We start from the raw sequence: 19,957 nt of genomic DNA, 5'->3' as shown, positions 1-19,957 counted from the left end.
GCTAACCCTTTGGTTACAATCTCCATTGTAAGGGATTCTTTGCAGAGATACTCTGATGGGGTGGAAAGGCAAGGATACTTGGGCTCTGAATAGGGTAGAGGCACCACACAGAGGGAAAAAGGTGACAGGTCCCTAAAGATGGACTTCCCTATTTTACATTTTGCTCAGAGAGAACACGGAGATATTTTTTATTTAAAGGGGATAGGATAGGGTAGACATGTGGCAGAGGCAGTTGGGAGGAAGACGGGAGTGTTCCCTGTGGGAAAAATCACTCAAATCTCTTTGCCCAGCTGATGGCTGTTGCTTATTTTATTTTTCGTCCAAGGGAAGTGGTGTTGGACAGAGGTAGAGAAGACAGCAGTACAGCAGAAATGACCTAAAGGGATGCCCCTTCTGCAGAATGCCCTTAGACGCCATGTTGCCTTTCAGTTGGGTGCTATGAGTGCACCTACACTTTGGGGGCTTCACTTTCTCACCTTACAATTACTAAAACAGATCAAAGGCTGGAGGTTAACACCTGGTTGTTAAGAGGCGTGATCTGATGGTACGGACAGTCACCTCATACAAGTCTTTAAAACAAGGTTCGTGAGGAGCTGGATTTGTCAGCATGTCATATGAATTTTTTAAAAAACATAGAGTGTAAGAAATACCCTTCAAGTCATTAAAGACTAGACACTCCTTATATCCTATTGCCTCTGGTATCTTAGTCCTTAAAATGTTTAGTGATCCTCGCCTTGTAATTCTTGACACAAATATATAATGACCATATTGGGACAGGGTGACTCCCGTTCTTTGACCCCTGTTTAATGAATCCATGGATGGGCTCTGAACCTGTTAAATGTGTATGCAAAACTAAGTGAATTACTAATATCTTTTTTTCCTCAAAAGTGAGTTTCTGGTTTTTATCAGATTCTCAAAAGGGCCTGTGATCCAAAACAGGTTCTGAACCATTGCTCACATACAGCTGACTTGTATTAATGAATGAGGCATAGTGGGAGGGTAAAAGAAATGGCGTAGTCCAGTTTTGCCAGTGGAACCCAATATTTTCCTGTGCCCTGGGGCATCTCCTAATACTGATCCTAAGATGCTCCTGTCTCTGAGGACCTGGGACAAGGATGCCTTACAAAGGGCTGGCCATTTTGCTCTATTCATAGGGACATAAGCAAGAGAAGTACATTCTGGGCAAAGAGGGAAGGCTGCTCTGAGTAGAAGGGAGGTAGGGGCTGGGTTGCTCAAGTCATATCCACTCTAAGAAGCCCAGTGAGCAAAATGACCCTATTTTTGGCTCCATTTGGGCCCAGGACTCTAAGGAGCTATGATTCACCCAGTTTTTCCTAAGCAAGTGGAACAGTCATTAAACTAGACTGTTGCAGCTAACTTCCTCTTGCCTCTCTGGTTAATTCCACCAACTGTGGTTGAGAAACGTGTGTTAAGGAAAAACCGGAATCTAAGCATTAAAGAGAAAATATCCTACTTCCATCCTCTTTGCTTTTCTCCCTCCCTAACCCCAAACTGCTCTTACATACAAGGTAATTTTTAAATGATAAGATTGGTATTAACACATCATCAACAAAGAGAAACAATGACCAACTCATCAACTAATGGATGCTAGAATACTTATGCAAGTTCTGGAGTCAAGAGTCTTAGTGCAGACACCTTTCCAGAATTGGGAGGAAAATCAACCAGAAAGCTCATTACCCTGCATCAGCTGAATAGCTAAGCCACAGCCATTTCCCCTAAAGTTCTGTTTAGGGGAATGAGATCCACAAGAATAACTCTGCCCCCTTGATGAGGCAGTCAAGGTCAAACAAGAGTGATGATAACAACCTGCAGGCATTGTGACTCCTGCCTTAATTTCCCAGCACTTAAAACAAGACCAAAAAATCCACTAAGCACAAAGCTTATATGTACATTGCTTAAAATCAGTTAAGAAACAGCTCACCTCACTGAGGATGTCTCTTTCTCCCTCCACTTTGGCAAAAAGAATCTGTGGCCCAGAGATTCAGACCTAGACTTAAATATCCAGTTGTCTTGATCTCAGTGATACTGGGGAAGGCTTTATATCTCAACTCCCACAACTTAACCCTTTCCACTAGGGCTCCCTTGATCACTCAGCTTACTTACCATCTTGAAACAAAACAAAAAAATCCTTACAATCCCCACTACCCTCATCCCCAGAACACAGCCCCTAGAAAATCTAGCTTATACAGTTTGCACTTTGCATGCTCTCTTCAAAGACCCTGCACACAGATACACAGACACATAAAGACACTGTCAAGAGGAAAGGGGTCTGTTCAAGGGGATAAAGTATTTTTCTTCTGTGTGGGCCTGGGTTACTTGGGGGTATAAGGTCCATCTCTTAGCACTGTAGTGTGGTCTCTCAGCTGGATATATGTATACGCAGGGTGAAGGGAGCAGGAATAGGGGTGAGAAGGTTATTGTTTCTGTTTTTCAGCAGGTTGGGTGAGAGGTGTGGATGTATGTTCAGATGATCGGTGTAAGGATGATGGGCCCACACAAGAATGAGGTCGGCCCCTCAGCTTTCATCTGGATAAAAAAGGGGGCTCTGGGTGCCTGATCACTATCTCTTTCCTGTTTCCTCGTTACTCTCTAACCCAGTGTTCACCAGTATGTTTCATGGAGTCACCAGTTCTGTGGGATGTGAGATAAAAAGGATACTGAAGTCAAATAAATTTAGGAAACACTGCATTAAAAGAGGCTTAACCATTTGCTCTACTGCATAAATTTTCAGAGCCTTTAATATGCCAATATGGTCTTTCTCTTCATATATATATATATGTATATATATATATATATATACATATATATATATAGAGAGAGAGAGAGACAGAGAGAGAGAGAGAGAGAGAGAGAGGGAAAGAGAAAGAGAGAGAGAATAGTTATGTTACGGAAGGGTGATACTCAAAATATTTAACGACTGGTATGGCATAAGCTCCAACCAACCAATCCAAGCAGTTTGGGCCTTAGCCAAAAACTGCTGGTACCACTGTACCCTGGAGAATGGGCTCAGGCTGAATATCAGCCCATGCAGTAGGCACTGTTTCCCAAAAGTTTTGCCCAAAGAACTCTATGTGGCATCTCATAGAACTGGTGAGAAATACTCTGGCCAATGCTGGAACCTCATCTTTCTAGGGATGGACTGGGACTCATGACTCTGGCCACGGGGGTGCAGGAGAGGGTCAGCTCTGGCAGAGACTCCTGGTAGCACCGGTTGAAAGATGTGACCACAGCTGCAACAGAAACAGATTTTAAAAGACAGATGTCCCTCTGTCCCAGCTGCTCCGGGGACTCTGTCCCTGGTGGGTCAGCAGGTGCCTGTCCAGGTGATGTTTACGGCCGAAGCTCTTCTCACAGCGCGGGCACTGGAAGGGCTTCTCCCCGGTGTGTGTCAGCCAGTGTCTCACCAGGTGGTGCCGTCGGCCAAAGCTCTTCCCACACTCAGTGCACACGTGGCACTTCGGCACTGGTGGAGCGCGCTGCCGCTTCCGAGCCCCAGGGCTCTCTCCAACCTCTTGGCCCTTGCAGGACTTGCCTTCTGCGTGTACTCTCTGGTGGCTGGCCAGATGGGAGTTGCATCGGAAATTCTTGCCACACTCAGAGCACTTGCTGGGTTTGTCATGTAGGTGGGTTTTCTGGTGTCGGATCAGGTGATGTCTTCTCCCAAAGCTCTTCTCACACTTGAGGCAGCTGTAGGGCCTCTCCCCAGTGTGTGTTTGCTGGTGCCTGGCAAGGTGGGAGCCCCACACAAACTGTTTCCCACACTGGGGGCATGTGTGCGGTCTTAACAGGGAATCCATTTCTGTGCTACACAGAAGGTTTGAGAAGCTATCTTCCTGAAGAAACGGTGGGCCAAGGAGCATGCCTCTGGAGCTCCTGGGCATGGAATCCCAGCTCTCATCCTGCTCTGGGTTCCAGAGAACGGTATCTTCAGACACACTAGATAACATTCTGGGAGGTTCTGCTTCTAGTTCAGGGGTATCCCCTTCGTGCTCACTTCCATCTCCTGTGGAGAAGGGAAAATACCGACCCCAAGAGGGGAGTCACAAGGGAGTACCCCAGGACCTGAGTCAGAGGTGAGGTTGTATGATGCCTATTAGGGCCTAAACCTCACCCGATAAAGGCTGAGAGAACAAATTTTAATGTTGTATAAGACAGTGCAAGAGGTACAGAGGTTAAAAGCCTAGGCTTAGGAGACAGATACCCAATTTTGAATCTCAGCTTTCCCACTTAACTTCTATAGGCTTTCATTTCTTCTTCTTTAAAATGGGAATCATTATAAGATAGATGTTATAAGACAGATAGGATAGTACCTGCATATAGTAAGCACTAGTAAATGGTCTATGCTATTGTTGTTACTTATTTATTACTGTTATTTATTTAGCACTTAAAAAAAACTATTAATCACCATCTTCCTGCCTAAGCATAGATGGAGAGAGTTAAGAAACGTGCTACAATCATCACTGGCTGGGTGACCACCTGTCAGCACTAGAGACATTGTGGAAGGCATTTCCACAATGGGTGGCAGGTTGAACAACAACAATTAACATTTACTGAGTGCTTATTATGTGGCTGGTACTGTTCTACTATGGTTACATATTTAAATCTCACGATAATTTATGGATGAGGAACCCAAAGGTAAGTTAATTACTTTTCCAAGGTTCCACAGGTATGGTCCTGGATCCAGATCCACAAAGTTTAGCTCCAGAGCCTGCCCTCTAAACCACTGTGTTACACCGTCTTGCTTTTGAAGAAAAAGATCTCTAAACCTTTCAGTACTGTAACTCTCTGAGGCAGAGGAGGGATTAGAGGGACATGTAATGATGAAACTCCAAAAGGGGTGAAGGCCGTGGCTGAGTGTATTCTATGTCATTACCTGTATATGTGACCTTCAGAATGTCCCTCTCTTCTAAGTCCTGGGGGTCAGGAACCCATTGCTCTTCCCCTCCTTCTAGTTGAGAAAGCATATCCAGTTTGGGGATTGGAAATCCTGCCCATGGGAAAGGAGAACAGAGATGTCAATTAGTTCAACCGTAATTCTCATTTCTGAAAAAAGCTTCCTAGATTATTCCCTGGAACTCTATAGATAAAAGAAAGGCCAGGGGACTTCCCTGATGGTACAGCGGTTAAGACTCCATGCTCCCAAGGCAGGGGGCCCGGGTTCGACCCCCGGTCAGGGAACTAGATCCCGTGTGCCGCAGCTAAGACACAGCGCAACCACATCAGTAGAGAAATATTAAAAAATGAAAAGATAGAAGGCCAGATACAAGCCTTTCCCTCTTCCCCCCTCCCGTTTCTGTTCAGTCCCTCTTCTTTCTTTCAGAAAATCATACTTTCTTCCCAATGAGTGCTCTCTTCCACTCAAATTTCAAATACTTCCAGTCCAACTGTCTTTTCTGGTCATAACCTCACTTAATTAGCCCTACTGCAGCTGTCTCACCACCTACACTCCCATCTTTCCCTAGGTGGTTTCGGAGTTTCCAAGGACTCAGTTCCATCTCTTAGATGTCCTTCTCTCTGCTTTGAAAGAACCTCCCAATTCCCAACCAAGAAGAGCCTAAAGTTCTCTTCTCTAATAATTCACATCATTTTGTTGTTTTTAAAAATATGACACTTTACTTCCATTCCCTTTGAATTAACTCTAGCATTCTTTCTCTAGTGGAAGCTTAGACAGATTCTCTGCCTAGAAAAGAACCCCAAATAGACGCTCTCCAACAGCCCTGGAGCAGACGACTCCATTCTCCCAGAGTACAGTCATTTAGTGGCTGGGGAAGGTCATGCTTACTTAGAGAGACTACTATCCCACAGTTTTCCTGCATGACGTATTCTCCATAAAAGTCTGTCTGAGAAGGGTCCAGGCTCCGCCACTCCTCCTGAGAGAAACACAGTGACACATCCTTGATGGTTACCAGGCCCTGAAACAAAATGTAGCATCATCTGTCAGCAGCTGTTCCTTAAGGGAAATGGGTTCTCAGTATAAAAGGCTCAGGTAGTAGTAGAGGGGAGAGGGCAAGAGAGTGTCTAGAAAAAGAACTGCCCAGAGGTCCCTGGGCAGGGCACATGGTTTTGGTGAAGAGGAAATGAGGAAAGGGGTAAAGGTAATGGTCCGTGAATGAATGAGGAAAACGGCTGTAGAGGATTTCCCCAAATTGGGACCATGAGAAGTTGGAGGCACCACAAACCCTTTGGTCCCTCTGTTTAGTTACAGGTGTCTGCCCAGTCTCTTCTCACCGGCCTTATTCTTTTCCTTGTAGAAATTGTGTCCTAGCTCCTCCTTTCTCCACTTGACCTTTCCTTTCCTATCAGCACAGAAGAATACAGATAAAGTGCCCTTCCTTGCCCCCTTCCCCTACTGTGCCATATCCTTAGGCAGCACAGCGTGGCAGTTCGCCCAGATTCTGGAGCCAAAGGACTCCTAGCTCTGCCACTTATTAGCAGTATGACCTTACACAAGTGCCTTAATCTTATCCTGTCCAATTTTCTCATCTGTAAAATGGGGATAACTGAGTTTCTCTCAGGGTAAAATGAGTTAATATACCTAAAGCACTCAGAGAACAGCAAGCATGGTAAGCACTTTGGGAGTATGGATACTACTACTACTATTATTACTGTCTTCCCATGGCTCTCCCCTTGCCTTCTGAATCTAAACCTGTTTTCTCTCTCTGGCTCTGCCCCTTTTTACATCTTTCTATCTTCTATTCTTTTCCATAAATGCTCTATCATCCACGCAATCCTGTCTACTTTATGTTCTTCTAAGCTTCCTTCAGGTCCTCTTTTCCTAATATTTCCAGATTTATTTCTTAAAGGACGTTAATGAATTATTCTTAAATTCCCCCTGTGGATAGCACAGCCATCCATTAAAAAAAAAACAAAACATCTAACCTCTAGGAATTCCCTTCTTCTCATCATGCCTCCATTCATTTTTTAAAAGGGTATTATGAGCCCCTTGGAAAGGGGCAGAATCTGTTCAGACATAAAATGGACATACCATTAGTGGTCATGTGAAATGACAAATCAGTGGAATGATGCAAAGGCTGTAGAAAGGCAGCGTTGAGAAAACCCTGAGAGAGGCCAAAGGAAGAACACAGCCCACCTGTGATCCAGCTGCAAGAAGTGCAGCTGCCATCTCCCAATCTCCAGTGCTCCCTTCCTGGGGAATGGCAGGAACCCAGGGAGCCGACTGAGCTGGTGAGGGGAGAGAAGAACCATTAGAGATGGAGCATCCATCCTTTCCCAATTAGAGCCTGGGCCCTATTTTAGAGGGGCTTAAGGGTCACTTTTTTTTCTATATTTATACCCATTGGTAAGACTCCAACGCATAAATGTAGTAGAAAAGACCCTCCCTCAAAATATCCTGAAAGGGTACTGAGTGGTTGTTAGTAGAGCATTTATCTCATCCATTTCTACTCGACTAGCTGTGGTTTGAATTTATATTATTTGAATGTAATTTTCACCTTGTAAAGTGCATTTTACTGAGTTTGTTTTCCAACAGCAGTCAGTGTTTCTGTCACTTCCTTTGTCTCCCATATTTGTTACCACTAACCATGTAGCATGTGGAGGGAGTGATTATGCAAGAAACGGGAGGAGCCCAGTTACATGGTTTGCAGAATCCAGGTGTTCATTATATTAGTATTTCTGTGACCAGAGCCCAGAAGTTCCTTATATTTCTGTGACCTAGTCCTGGTACTGACTATGCTGTGCAGTCAGTCTATGGCGATTTGGGGATTTTTAACTCTACTTTTCAACAGAGATTAGAAGACTATTCTCTGCACTGTGCTTCCCACACACACCCCCTCCGGGCTCTCACCCTTCTCCTGAAGCGACTGTGGCTCCTCTTCAAGGTCACAGCACAGGTGCTCCAGTGGCCCTGGTGCTGTCCTCCATGGCCCCTCTTCCTGGCTTCCCCTTTCCACCTGGGGCTCTGCTCCATCCAGCTGAACACTCATTGACTCCCATCCTGTCCCCAGGGCTGCAGTCTGTTCTGAAAGCATCTTTGCTACAAACCCAAATTGTGACCTGGAACAAATTCATATCAGTTATGCCCATGAAAATGGAAAGGGGTGATATTCCTAAGGGAGTTATGGAGAACAGCCCAGGGATAAAAGATGACACTGGATAGGAGGAGCTTGATGAAAGATGAACTTTAAAAGCTTGATGTGTTCCAATCAATTGAAGCTGAGCCAGAAAAGAGCAGGTGCTACATAGCAAAGTCACAAATGGTTATTTTGGGGCTGGAAGAACTTCATTTTTAAAAAAAAGAACAATCCTGGAAATTCAGAAGCTATCAATTAATTTCAACAACTGAAAATACTTAACTGGAAATTTCAACCACTGAATGTAAGCAATCTGGAAATATGCAGGACTGGATGCAAACAGACTTGCACTCAACAAAAACAGATGTAACTACACATAAGATTTTCTGCCACAAATCCCATTCTCATCAGTTAGTTTAGAATGAAATGATTACTATAGGTAGAAATCCTAGTCAAAGGGTGTATTTTTTATGAGGCTGTACCAAATGGTGCCTTACTTAGGACAAGCCTCAACAAACAGACATATAACTTGTCACTCTGTTGTAGAAAATGAGAACTGGTAGTAAATATGGTAGAAAGATCAATAACTTGGAAAGCAAGTATAAGACTCTAAAGCAACCCTAAAAGATAAGAGAAACTGTTGGTCAGTGAGGAGCTAATGTCTGATTGGGAAAAGAAAAAAAGAACAGAAAGGGTTTGGACTAGGTAGAAAAGGGGAAGCAGGTGCTGCTAACATGACCCTGGGGTGAATTAACAGCCCTGTGATTTAAGACACAGGAAAGAACCTGAGACACAGGATAGAACCAGTCAGATCTCATTATAAAAATGTACTCAATTTTAAAGAAGTGTATGGTCAAGCCAGAGTGTGTTCCATCAGAAGAAACAAAAGTGAAGAAAGGGATGGGAAATATGTACACTGGGGGAAAGTTCAAAACAGTGGACACAGTCTTCTCTTGACTAGGGAAGAAGGCTGATGAATGATGCTGCCAATGAATAAAAAGAGATGTTTTCTATCTCTATGCAGATCTCTTCTCTTGATTGCAAGAGAAGAGATTTAGGTTAGATTAAAAAAAAATTCCTAATAGTCCTGCAGTGCATAGGACCTGGTTGAAGGCTTTTTGCTCTGGACATCTTAGGAGCAGGACAGGTTGTGTTGTGATAGCGGTCTCCCTGCCTTACAGCAGGGCAATAGTCTATGAGACTGTGAAGAGTCCCTTTTTGCTCGGCAACGTCATATTTTTGTGATTCTTACTCAATGCCCAAGCAGTCAGAGCCAGTGAAAGTCTTCCAAAAACAGGTCAGAACCTTGGTAACTGTTCTGGCTCACTCATATCCATCCAAAAACATTTGCAAGAATCCAGGAGCCCAGGATTGGTAATGACAACTGTCAAGTTGTTTATTTTCTTGCCTATTTGTCTTCGACAAAAGAGGTAGGTGGGAACTCTAAGCTCAATGCACAGGAAGGGAACAAATTTCCCTTTCATCTCAGAAGTCCAGAGATGTCTCAGGGCCTCATGGGAGCATCCTGGACTGATTCCCAGCTTACAAGGTTTCCTTTTCAGAGACTTCTCATGAGAAAGGAAAATTCCCAATAAAGCAATAAAGGGAAAGTTCCATTTTAGCTTTTTCCTCTGAATTCCAGCCCCTGTATTCACTTAACTTTTAACATGTAAAGCATGGATTCCCCCTCTTCACCAGATGTCTTCCTCATTCTCTAGCTCCGTTTGAAAGTCCTCCTTCAGGACTTTACCTCTAGGTAAATATCTGGACACCTGAGACCCACTTCTCCATCTCTCCAGCAGCAGAGTCCCTTGATAGGAAGCCTCTTTCGCAGGCCAGATGTGAGCCTCTCCAGACCACTGACAGAAAACCTGTGGAAGTGCTAGCAGAAATATCAGCAAAGGAGGGAGCAGGTACTTGTCCTCAAACTGCATTTGCTAAAATATTTGCTCTCTCAGAGCCAGCATCTGGGCAGTTAAGGTGTCAGCCCTAACCTGGTTTCTCCCGGCTCCAGGATGATCCCAGGCCTACTGGAGTCGGGGTTCTAAGACACTTCCCCCTTTTCCTCACATATCTGGGGGGCATGGCACCTGCAGAAGTTGGTTTCTGCAGCAAGTGTTGTTGGATAGAGAATGGGCCATGCTACCGAAATGAGTAGTCCAAGGACACAGGGACAGTCGCGCTGTCAGAGAAGCCTGGCCCCTGTCCCGGGCGGGGCGTGGGCGGGACGGGCGCCCACTCCAGAGTAAGGTTGCTTCTGCCCTCCTTGTCACAGTGCCCCTGGAGAGGGTCAGATTTCAGAGAACCCGAGAGAGGCAGAGCTGGAGCAGGGGAAGTGAGGTCAGAAAACAGGTTTCTCGTGAACTGGGGCATGAGCAAGTGAAGAAAAAGGAGCCGCGGGGTAACCTGCGAGCGGTGACAGCGGTGGGAACCCGCGGGGCCTGACAGCGACGATGGGGGGACGGGGAGACGGGAGGGGCGAGCACAGAGTGTCAGTGTGGCCGACCCACCCCCCCCAGAATGGTAGCGACCCAGAAGCCGCGACGACCCTCCTCCCCGCCCCCACGGGTGACCGGCCCCACTCACCGCCCCGGGAAGCCAGGCGTCCCTCCCTCCAGCCGCGACTCCCTCCGCCCGGCCCCACTCACCACGGTCCGGTCGGCTTGGCCTGCGGCCCGGTGCCTCTCTCCCGGCCGCCGCCTGCCCCTCCCCTCTGCCCTCGCTTCCTCGGAGCCGGCGGCCGTGGAGCCAGCGACAGGCGGAGACGGCGGCCCGGCGGGCGCGGGCGGGGCGGGCACAGGAAATCCCCGCCCGCTTCCGGGGCTCGGCGGCCACGGCGGCGCCGAGGGGCGTGGGGGCCGGGGCGAGGGACGGGCTGCGCCTCCAGGGCCCCCAGGCGGCCCGGCCCCGCATCTCAGGCGCCCACCGCCCCTGGACGCCGTGGGCCCAGGCGCCAGGATCCCGGCCGACCTTGGCGGCTCGACCCCGCCCTCTCCCTGACTGACCATCTTCCGTCCCGGCCACGCGGCCTCCCGTGGGGTCCTTTGCACACAGGTTCATTAATTATCTCGACATTTAACAACCAATCCTCACATGCCAACGATCGATGTGAGAGAGATTTCTCGAGACAACGGTCTGGAATTCCTCAAGGAGCTCACCTTCTAGGTTTCAGGATAGCCAGGGTGATGATAAGGGGCTGGAGAGAGCGTTGAGGAGGAGTCACTAATTCTGAACGAGGTTGACTTCACCAAGACGTGTGTCTGAAGTCGGCCTTGCGCCTGCATTGTCCAATTTGCTGGAGCCACCAGCCTCCGGATTGAGGTGTGTTGTAACATACACACCTGATTTAGAAGACTTAATTAACAAAATGTACAATAGCTAATAAGCAATATTTTGAATATGTTCGGCTAAAATGTATTGTTGATATTCACTTCACCTACTACTTTCACCTTTTTTTTAATACTTTATTTTTTTAACATCTTTATTGGGGTATAATTGCTTTACAATGGTGTGTTAGTTTCTGCTTTATAACAAAGTGAATCAGTTATACATATACATATGTTCCCATATCTCTTCCCTCTTGCATCTCCCTCGCTTCCACCCTCCCTATCCCACCCCTCCAGACGGTCACAGAGCACCGAGCTGATATCCCTGTGCTATGCGGCTGCTTCCCACTAGCTATCTACCTTACGTTTGGTACTGTATATATGTCCATGCCTCTCTCGCGCTTTGTCACCGCTCACCCTTCCACCTCCCCATATCCTCAAGTCCGTTCTCCAGTACGTCTGTGTCTTTATTCCTGTCTTACCCCTAGGTTTTTCATGACATTTTTTTCCTTAAATTCCATATATATGTGTTAACATACAGTATTTGTCTTTCTCTTTCTGACTTACTTCACTCTTTGTGACAGACTCTAGGTCTATCCACCTCATTACAAATAGCTCAATTTCGTTTCTTTTTATGGCTGAGTAATATTCCATTGTATATATGTGCCACATCTTCTTTATCCATTCATCTGACGATGGACACTTAGGTTGTTTCCATCTCCTGGCTATTGTAAATAGAGCTGCAATGAACATTTTGGTACATGACTCTTTTTGAATTATGGTTTTCTCAGGGTATATGCCCAGTAGTGGGATTGCTGGGTCATATGGTAGTTCTATTTGTAGTTTTTTAAGGAACCTCCATACTGTTCTCCATAGTGGTTGTATCAATTCACATTCCCACCAGCAGTGCAGAAGTTTTCCCTTTTCTCCACACCCTCTCCAGCATTTTTTGTTTCTAGATTTTTTGATGATGGCCATTCTGGCTGGTGTGAGATGATATCTCATTGTAGTTTTGATTTGCATTTCCCTAATGATTAATGATGTTGAGCATTCTTTCATGTGTTTGTTGGCAGTCTGTATATCTTCTTTGGAGAAATGTCTATTTAGGTATTCTGCCCATTTTTGGATTGGGTTGTTTGTTTTTTTGTTATTGAGCTGCATGAGCTGCTTGTAAATTTTGGAAATTAATCCTTTGTCAGTTGCTTCATTTGCAAATATTTTCTCCCATTCTGAGGTTTGTCTTTTGGTCTTGTTTATGGTTTCCTTTGCTGTGCAAAAGCTTTTACATTTCATTAGGTCCCATTTGTTTATTTTTGTTTTTATTTCCATTTCTCTAGGAGGAGGTGGGTCAAAAAGGATCTTGCTGTGATTTATGTCATAGAGTGTTCTGCCTATGTTTTCCTCTAAGAGTTTGATAGTTTCTGGCCTTACATTTAGGTCTTTAATCCATTTTGAGCTTATTTTTGTGTATGGTGTTAGGGAGTGATCTAATCTCATACTTTTACATGTACTTGTCCAGTTTTCCCAGCACCACTTATTGAAGAGGCTGTCCTTTCTCCACTGTACATTCGTGCCTCCTTTATCAAAGATAAGGTGACCATATGTGCGTGGGTTTATCTCTGGGCTTTCTATCCTGTTCCATTGATCTATCTTTCTGTTTTTGTGCCAGTACCATACTGTCTTGATTACTGTAGCTTTGTAGTATAGTCTGAAGTCAGGGAGCCTGATTCCTCCAGCTCCGTTTTTCGTTCTCAAGATTGCTTTGACTATTCGGGGTCTTTTGTGTTTCCATACAAATTGTGAAATTTTTGTTCTAGTTCTGTGAAAAATGCCAGTGGTAGTTTGATAGGGATTGCATTGAATTTGTAGATTTCTTTGGGTAGTAGAGTCATTTTCACAATGTTGATTCTTTCTTTTAACTTTTAAAATTATGGGTACTAAGGTGTTTATATTTGCCGCTTACATTTTATTTCTACTGGACAAAGCTACCTCGAAGCATTAGACAGATTTGACTGGAAAAGATGAGAAAGGGCCTACAAAACAGAATAAACAGATTACTATTAGAATCTGTTTATAATCTACAAATCACATTCATTACTTCATCATCTGAACAATTCTGTACAATTTTATTTTATAGACTTAAAAAATAAGTGACTCACTTAAGGTCATAGGTGACAAACATTCCTTTAATATATATTTATTTTTTGCTATGTGCCAGGCACTGTAACTAAATCCTGGAAGTCAAAGGTCCCAAAGGAATTGTCTGTCTGTGGATTCAAGAACTCAGTCTGTGGAAACACATGTCAACAAATATTTGCAATAAAATGTGACAAATGCTGAAGTAGAGGAATATACTTTGCACTAGGAGCAAAGAAGTAAACATGTATGGGTGGGAGGTCAGAGATAAGCCTGACAGAAGTCTTGAGGGAGAGGAGTGGGGAGGGCTCCATTAATGAAAAAGAGGAGAATGTGGGCTTCCCTGGTGGCGCAGTGGTTGAGAGTCTGCCTTCCAGTGCAGGGGAGACAGGTTCGTGCCCCTGTCCGGGAAGATCCCACATGCCGCGGAGCGGCTGGGCCCGTGAGCCATGGCCGCTGAGCCTGCGCCTCTGGAGCCTGTGCTCTGCAACGGGAGAGGCCACAACAGTGAGAGGCCCGCGTACCAGAAGAAAAAAAAAAAAAAAGAGGAGAATGTGCTAGACATGCAGTTGAGGAAGGGTATAGACCATGTTGTAGAGCAGATCATAGGGTATTTGGGGGAGGTGTCAAGCCAGGATTTGTATCTCAGGTCCTGGAACTAAGTCCAGGGGTTCTTTGCATTTATGTTTCCACAGGTGAGAAATACAAGGTATGTTAATCTGGGTATGTTAACAGTACCAGTGTCTCAGTGGTTTAACATAATAAAAGCTTATGTTTCACATAAGTCACAGTGTGTAGCAGGCTTGTCGGAGCCAGTGGGTGGGGTGTCTGTTCCTTGCAATCATGGAAAGACCAGGTTTCTTCTGTCTTGTGGTTCTACCATCCCCTGTTGCCTTGGAATCATCCAATCTGTGGGCCTCAGATAAAGGAGGAAAGCTGTGGCTGACTTATTGGAGATATCAGGGACAAGCCCTGGAAGTGCTCTACATCATTTTCACCCATTTCCTTAGCCGGAATTCATGACTAAGGTGCATGATCATATGGTTCCACCTAACTGCAGGGGTGGCTGTAAAGTGTGTGCACCCCAGTAGAAAAGGAAATGGGGTTTGATGAACAATTAGCATTGCCTCTGTCACACATATAATTAAATTAAGTTAAATAACCAAGCTGTCTTTACTTGAAAGAGAGATTTGGGGAGAGCTGGCAGAGTATATCAAAAGAGGAAAGAAAAAGGAGGCAAAATAGTCATCTTTGGCCTGATGGCACAATAATGGGTCATTAATATTTAATAAACATCTACTTTATGCCAGAACTTTGTTTTTTAACATCACAGGGAAAAAAATATAAAATACCTTTATATTTAGCTTATTAGCTTTAATGTGCCATCTTTTTAGCTTTCAATCGGCAAACTGTAGATATTATCTCAGCGTGGGTTTAGGAGCATTCAGTGAGCCAAAAGGCAAAGTTAGGAATTGAACCCTGGCCTTAGACTTATAATCTGGTGCACCTGTCACCAGAGTGGTACTTTACCTTTCACAGTAATATATGGACGAGTCCAAACTCCTGTGTAAGGTGGGGTAATTAAATATGCAGTGAGTAGCAGGCAGGTGGTTCCATCTTTTTAAGACTTTCTGGTGGAAGAGTTTCAAGATCAGCTTTGAAGGCAAAATGTAGGAACAGCATCTTGGGTAGAATCAGAAGGCAGAAGTGTACCTGCTGTGGGGTGAAGAACACACAGGTGTGGACATGCCTATCTAGAGTAGAGAAGAAATGGGGAAATTGATAGAAAGATTAGAATAGTGTGTCAAGGACTTTTAATTTGCCATATCAAGTAATAGAGAGTCACTATATTTAGTGTTATAAGGAAGTGATATACCTGGTGGGTCCAATTATATCATTCTAAGGAAACTTGGTCATCCAGGGCTGCCCTGTTGATAGAGTTCAGAACGACCGAATGGGATGAGTTGGACCCAAAGCCAGATTCTAGTGTGTGGAGTACAGTTCCTCAGGACACAGCTGTGTTCTTCCTGGGGCTCAGGGAGAGGTCACAATCATTTAAGGTTCCGAGTTCTCCTTTGGACTTCCAAAGACCTTAAGAGACTCAGTCTCTTGCCTGTCAGCCTTAGCTCCTTCATTTCTGAACTCTTGTTCTGATTTGGTTTGAATAAAAACATATAATGCAGGTGTTCACCAGTTTAGGATTGTGTTATAAGAGTTTCTTTATTAGTCAGTTGATTGCAATGAATTAGCAGCTTGGCTTACAAAAACCTTTTCCGCTATAATAAACCATACCTCCAGTTGCTAATTAGAGTCTAATCACCATTTATAACACTGCTTTTCGGAAGCATTCAAAGTTTTGAAGCTTGATGTCAGAGATGAGTTTTCTACCAACAGGGCAGTGCAGCTGTTTGTGTCCACTATGTCTAGGACTGTAAAAGAAAGAGGAAGGTTGAGGGAAGTGTCAGGTTAGGATTCCTGTGGAAAGAAAGGGTAAGGGTCCCCTAGTCAGTAGTCGATAATTAAAACTGGTATTTGTAGAGCACTTCACAATTTACAAAGTGCTTTTTTGTACATGTGATCTTCACAACTCAGGGAGATAGGTAAATTATCTTTATCCCTAGTTTATATTTAAGGAAACAGTGGTTCAGACATTTAAAATCGTAGAATCTCACTTTTTATTTTTATAATCCTGGGCAGATTTATGTAGATATACCTGTTTCCTAATTAATAAAATGAAAATCATTATACCTACTTTGTAGGGTTGTTGTGAAGAGTAAATGAGATGATGTAAATTGCCGTCACTCGCCATCTGCCTCTACAAGGATTAGGTCACTAGCCACTGTAGTTGCTGACCTTCAACACACCCTAAAAGGAGTTCAGGGTGGAGGTCAGGAATGAGGCACTCTGTGCTCTGGGAAAAACTGACAGAACGGGCCTTCAGATAGTTAGATATTTTTAGGAGAAGGTTTTGTGAGCCCAATTTTTTCCATCTTCTCATATCTAGGAAAGCACTAAAATCATTAATGGAGACATCTACTCCTTGTGACTATCAGCAACCTTCTTGTGACCAGCAGTAACCTTCTGCCAAAATGTGTGCTTGATTGCACGTATCGCCCTTCAGCAAAATCACATATATACTGACCTCCCCCCCCCACACCTCTTCGAAGCAATTCCTCAGAGCTATCTGAGCGGCTGTCTCCCAGGCTATAGTCCTCATTTTGCCCCAAATAAAACTTAACTCACAGCTTTCACATTGTGCATTTTTTTTCAGTTGACAAAATAGACAATTTAATACATAGTAAGAATAGAGTAAATGATAAGACTTAGGAATTGAAGCTGCATAATGGGTGAAAAGAAGACTTTAGTAGGGTGGAACAGAGCAAAGATGGGATGAAAGATCAATTTCATTCCTGAGTCACAGTGAGGTAGACAAATTGGTTGAAGCTGAAGGTGTAGGGGGCAGAGTAGGATGCTTTAACTGGAGATTAGGATGCGGGTTGCAGTCGTTGGTACTAACTAGATATAGGATATGATTGTGCAAGTGGGTGACTGAGGTGGTGGACAAGATCATTTAAGGTAAGAAAAAGTCAAAGAACTGGGAGGCTTGGTATTAGCAAAATATTTAACTGCCAGTACTAGGGTAGGCATGGATCCATCAAAATGAATGTAGCCTATCGTGCTATGCAGGGTCTTGGAGGCACTAGTGGCTATGAAAATGTTTCAGTATTTTAATGATCATACTTGTGCAGTCGAACCCAGGCCATAAGATGGATCGTCCACATGGATATTACCAGGAATGATGATGGGGTTATGGAGAGTGAGATAGCAAGCTAGTTGAGGGAGTCTTTAATGAAAGAAGGAGAATGACCAGGACTATGGTAGGTGATAATAACAAGGAAGGGTAGTGTGTGGAATGGCTTGATGTCTCAAAGGATCAGGACATTATTTAGGGAGGAAGGAGGAAAGTGGTACTTGAGGCAGCAATGAAGAGCAAAGAGAATATTTACTCGATTTTACTGATGACAAATCCTGAATTCCAGAGGTCACAGTGGAAGGAGTTAGATGTTATTTGGGGGGTTAGAGTCTAATTCAAATTAGGCAGTGTAGAGGACTATGATAAGGTAAGAATCTCTATGATGAGGAATGATCTGGAGGCCAAGGATTCTTGTGTTGTAAGCAGAGATATAGGACATGAGGGGATTAGTACTCTCAGGGGTAGGTGGATAATCAGTTCTAATTATAGCCCCCTTCTTGGGACTGGTCTAGTCATCTTGTCAGTGGTGAGGTAAGGTATAAGGGTTGGCTGGGGGTGAGTAGATGAGGTGTGTGTGGTAGAATGAGGATCTCATTAGAAGTGTGCTGCACTTGTGGACCCTCTTCCAATCCTATTGTGGACAGAGTTAAGGCTAGAGAGGCTGTCTTTCCAGAAGTGCCAGAGTTCCGAGGTCCCTTAAATCATGCTTGGCAATGGTGGTGATGGTGTCAAGGCTTAGGGAGTTCTGTGGCTCACCCTTAAGTCCTATTGTCCTTGATATTGAGGGGGAGGAAAGGAGTGGCCTTACAAGGAGTTAACAGTTTCTTGTGTACTCTTTAAATAGGAAAATTTTAATTTAAAAGATAGTGCTAAATTGAATGGTGGGCACAAAGTTGTGCTAGAAATAGCACTAAACTAAGAACCAGAAGATTTGTTTTTAGTTCTGGCTTTGCCTCTGGGTGACAGATTAGAGCCTTAACCTCATCAATCAAATCGGTGTAATATCATGCCATTTTTTCCTTAAAAGCTGTTGTGAGGACTAAATTAAGGAAAAATATAGGCATATGGTATAAAACTCATAAAGCACTATTTAAAGGCAAGAAGTTGGCAATTGGCGCTACTTGGCAGAAATAATCTGTAGTCAGTGTAAATAGTGAACCAAGTACAGGCAGCTGTCAGTTAGTGACAGCTGGTGTTGCAGTCAGGGTAAGACTAGATGTTTTATAAGATTTAAAGTTTTTTTGATGATGGGACACAACTCAAAGACAGATAGATGAAAGGCAGAACACTTTGTTACTTATAGCTCCAAACCAGACAAGGCTGTCACACAGGGCCACACAGGAATTTGCACCCAGGGATAGGTAACAGTAAGCTGGAACTGCAGGAAATGCTTATGTATGGCAAACAGGATGGAGTAGCTAGGTTTCATACGCTTCTAGGGTATTGGGTATTTTGAATAATTCTTCAGGCCTAAGAAAGAAGGGGCTGTCCCTCGGTATAGGTATGGAGAAGGGGGCCTCTGGCAGTTGGGCATATATGTATTATAACCCAAGAGTGGGCACTTCCCTGGTGGTCCAGTGGTAGAGAATCCGCCTTCCAATGCAGGTGATGCAGGTTCATCCCTGGTTGGGGAACTAAGATCCCGCATGCCGTGGGGCAACTAAGCCAGCGTGCCACAACTACTGAGCTCGTGCGCCTCAACGAGAGAGCCTGCGTGCCACAAACTACAGAGCCCATGCACTCTGGAGCCCATGCGTCACAACTAGAGGGAGAAAACCTGCAGGCCATAACTAGAGAGAAGCCCGCGAGCCACAACAAAGATCCCGCAGGCTGCAACGAAGACCACTCAGGCCGCAACTAAGTCCTGACACAGCCAAAAAAATAAAGAAAAAGAAATAACCCAGTAATGTTAGAGCCTGATAAGGGAAGTAGTTGGGATGGGGATTTGACAAATTGCAGGTTAAGTGGAATAGAGGGTTTCAGTCATGGCAGGAAGACTGGGTCAAGACAGCACTTGGTTTTTTTTTTGGCCATGCTGCAAGGCTTGCAAAATCTTAGTTCCCTGACCAGGGATCGAACCCAGGCCCCCTGCAGTGGAAGCACGGAGTCCTAGCCACAGGATCACCAGGGAATTCTAGCACTTGTGAAATATCATGTTACAGGCAGACGGCTTCAAAGTGGTGTAATCTCAAATTGCCATTATTTTATAGTGCAAAAACTTACTCTAAGCAGATTTCTCATTGACATAGTATAGTTTCTTAATTTAGTTATTGTCTTTTTTAAATTGAAGTATAGTTGATTTACAATATTATATTAGTTTCAGGTGTACAGCAATGATTTAATATTTTTATAGATTTTACCCCATTTAAAGTAATTATAATATACTGGCTATACTCCCTGTGCTGTACAATATATTTGCCTTTCTTATTTAGTTTATACCTACTAGTTTGTACCTCTTAATCCCTTTCCCCTATCTTGCCTCTCCCCTCACTCCTCTCCTCACTGGTAACCACTAGTTTGTTCTCTGTACCTCTGAGTATGTTTCTGTGTTGTTATATTCATTCATTTGTTTTATTTTTAACATTTCACATATAAGTGAAAACATACAGTATTTGTCTTTCTGTCTGCCTTATGTCACCAAGCATAATACTCTTCAGGTCCATCCATGTTGTTGCAAATGGCAAATTTTC

At 44.2% G+C, this 19,957-nt stretch overlaps 2 protein-coding genes across 5 annotated transcripts in view; both read right to left on the bottom strand.

Moving 5' to 3' along the window:
- Window positions 1-291: 291 nt before the first annotated feature.
- Window positions 292-11,355, bottom strand: ZNF641 (zinc finger protein 641). 4 transcript variants are annotated; one of them, XM_032646395.1, is made up of 6 exons: window positions 11,210-11,355; window positions 7,826-8,034; window positions 7,112-7,203; window positions 5,804-5,933; window positions 4,895-5,008; window positions 292-4,024 (listed from the first exon to the last, which is right to left on the bottom strand). In XM_032646395.1, exons 2-6 carry the CDS (start codon window positions 8,007-8,009, stop codon window positions 3,270-3,272), a joined length of 1,275 nt encoding a protein of 424 aa, XP_032502286.1. In that variant the 5' UTR covers window positions 8,010-8,034; window positions 11,210-11,355; the 3' UTR covers window positions 292-3,269. The 4 variants fall into 4 exon arrangements, with proteins under 4 accessions (XP_032502286.1, XP_032502284.1, XP_032502287.1 ...); XM_032646393.1 differs by lacking the exon at window positions 11,210-11,355 and adding an exon at window positions 10,700-10,814; XM_032646396.1 differs by lacking the exon at window positions 11,210-11,355 and adding an exon at window positions 10,638-10,670.
- The window catches only part of LOC116761187 (olfactory receptor 8S1-like), a 22,928-nt gene continuing 14,183 nt past the window's right edge, over window positions 11,213-19,957 (bottom strand). Inside the window, 1 exon segment of the mRNA XM_032646951.1 lies at window positions 11,213-11,405. Within this exon segment, the coding sequence (XP_032502842.1) occupies window positions 11,213-11,405 (193 nt within the window).

The sequence above is a fragment of the Phocoena sinus genome, chromosome 10 (genome assembly GCF_008692025.1).
Source record: "Phocoena sinus isolate mPhoSin1 chromosome 10, mPhoSin1.pri, whole genome shotgun sequence".
In the NCBI taxonomy this organism is placed as follows: domain Eukaryota; kingdom Metazoa; phylum Chordata; class Mammalia; order Artiodactyla; family Phocoenidae; genus Phocoena; species Phocoena sinus.
This window is presented reverse-complemented; position numbering and strand designations above follow the sequence as displayed.

Coding starts and splice junctions, on each gene's coding strand:
- ZNF641 (XM_032646395.1), bottom strand. CDS start 8,009: ATGCTTTCAGAACAGACTGCAGCCCTGGGGACAGGATGGGAGTCAATG. Junction 5,009..5,803: donor TGGGATAGTAGTCTCTCTAA/GTAAGCATGACC, acceptor TCCCATGGGCAG/GATTTCCAATCCCCAAACTG. Junction 4,025..4,894: donor TCTGAAGGTCACATATACAG/GTAATGACATAG, acceptor CCTTCTCCACAG/GAGATGGAAGTGAGCACGAA.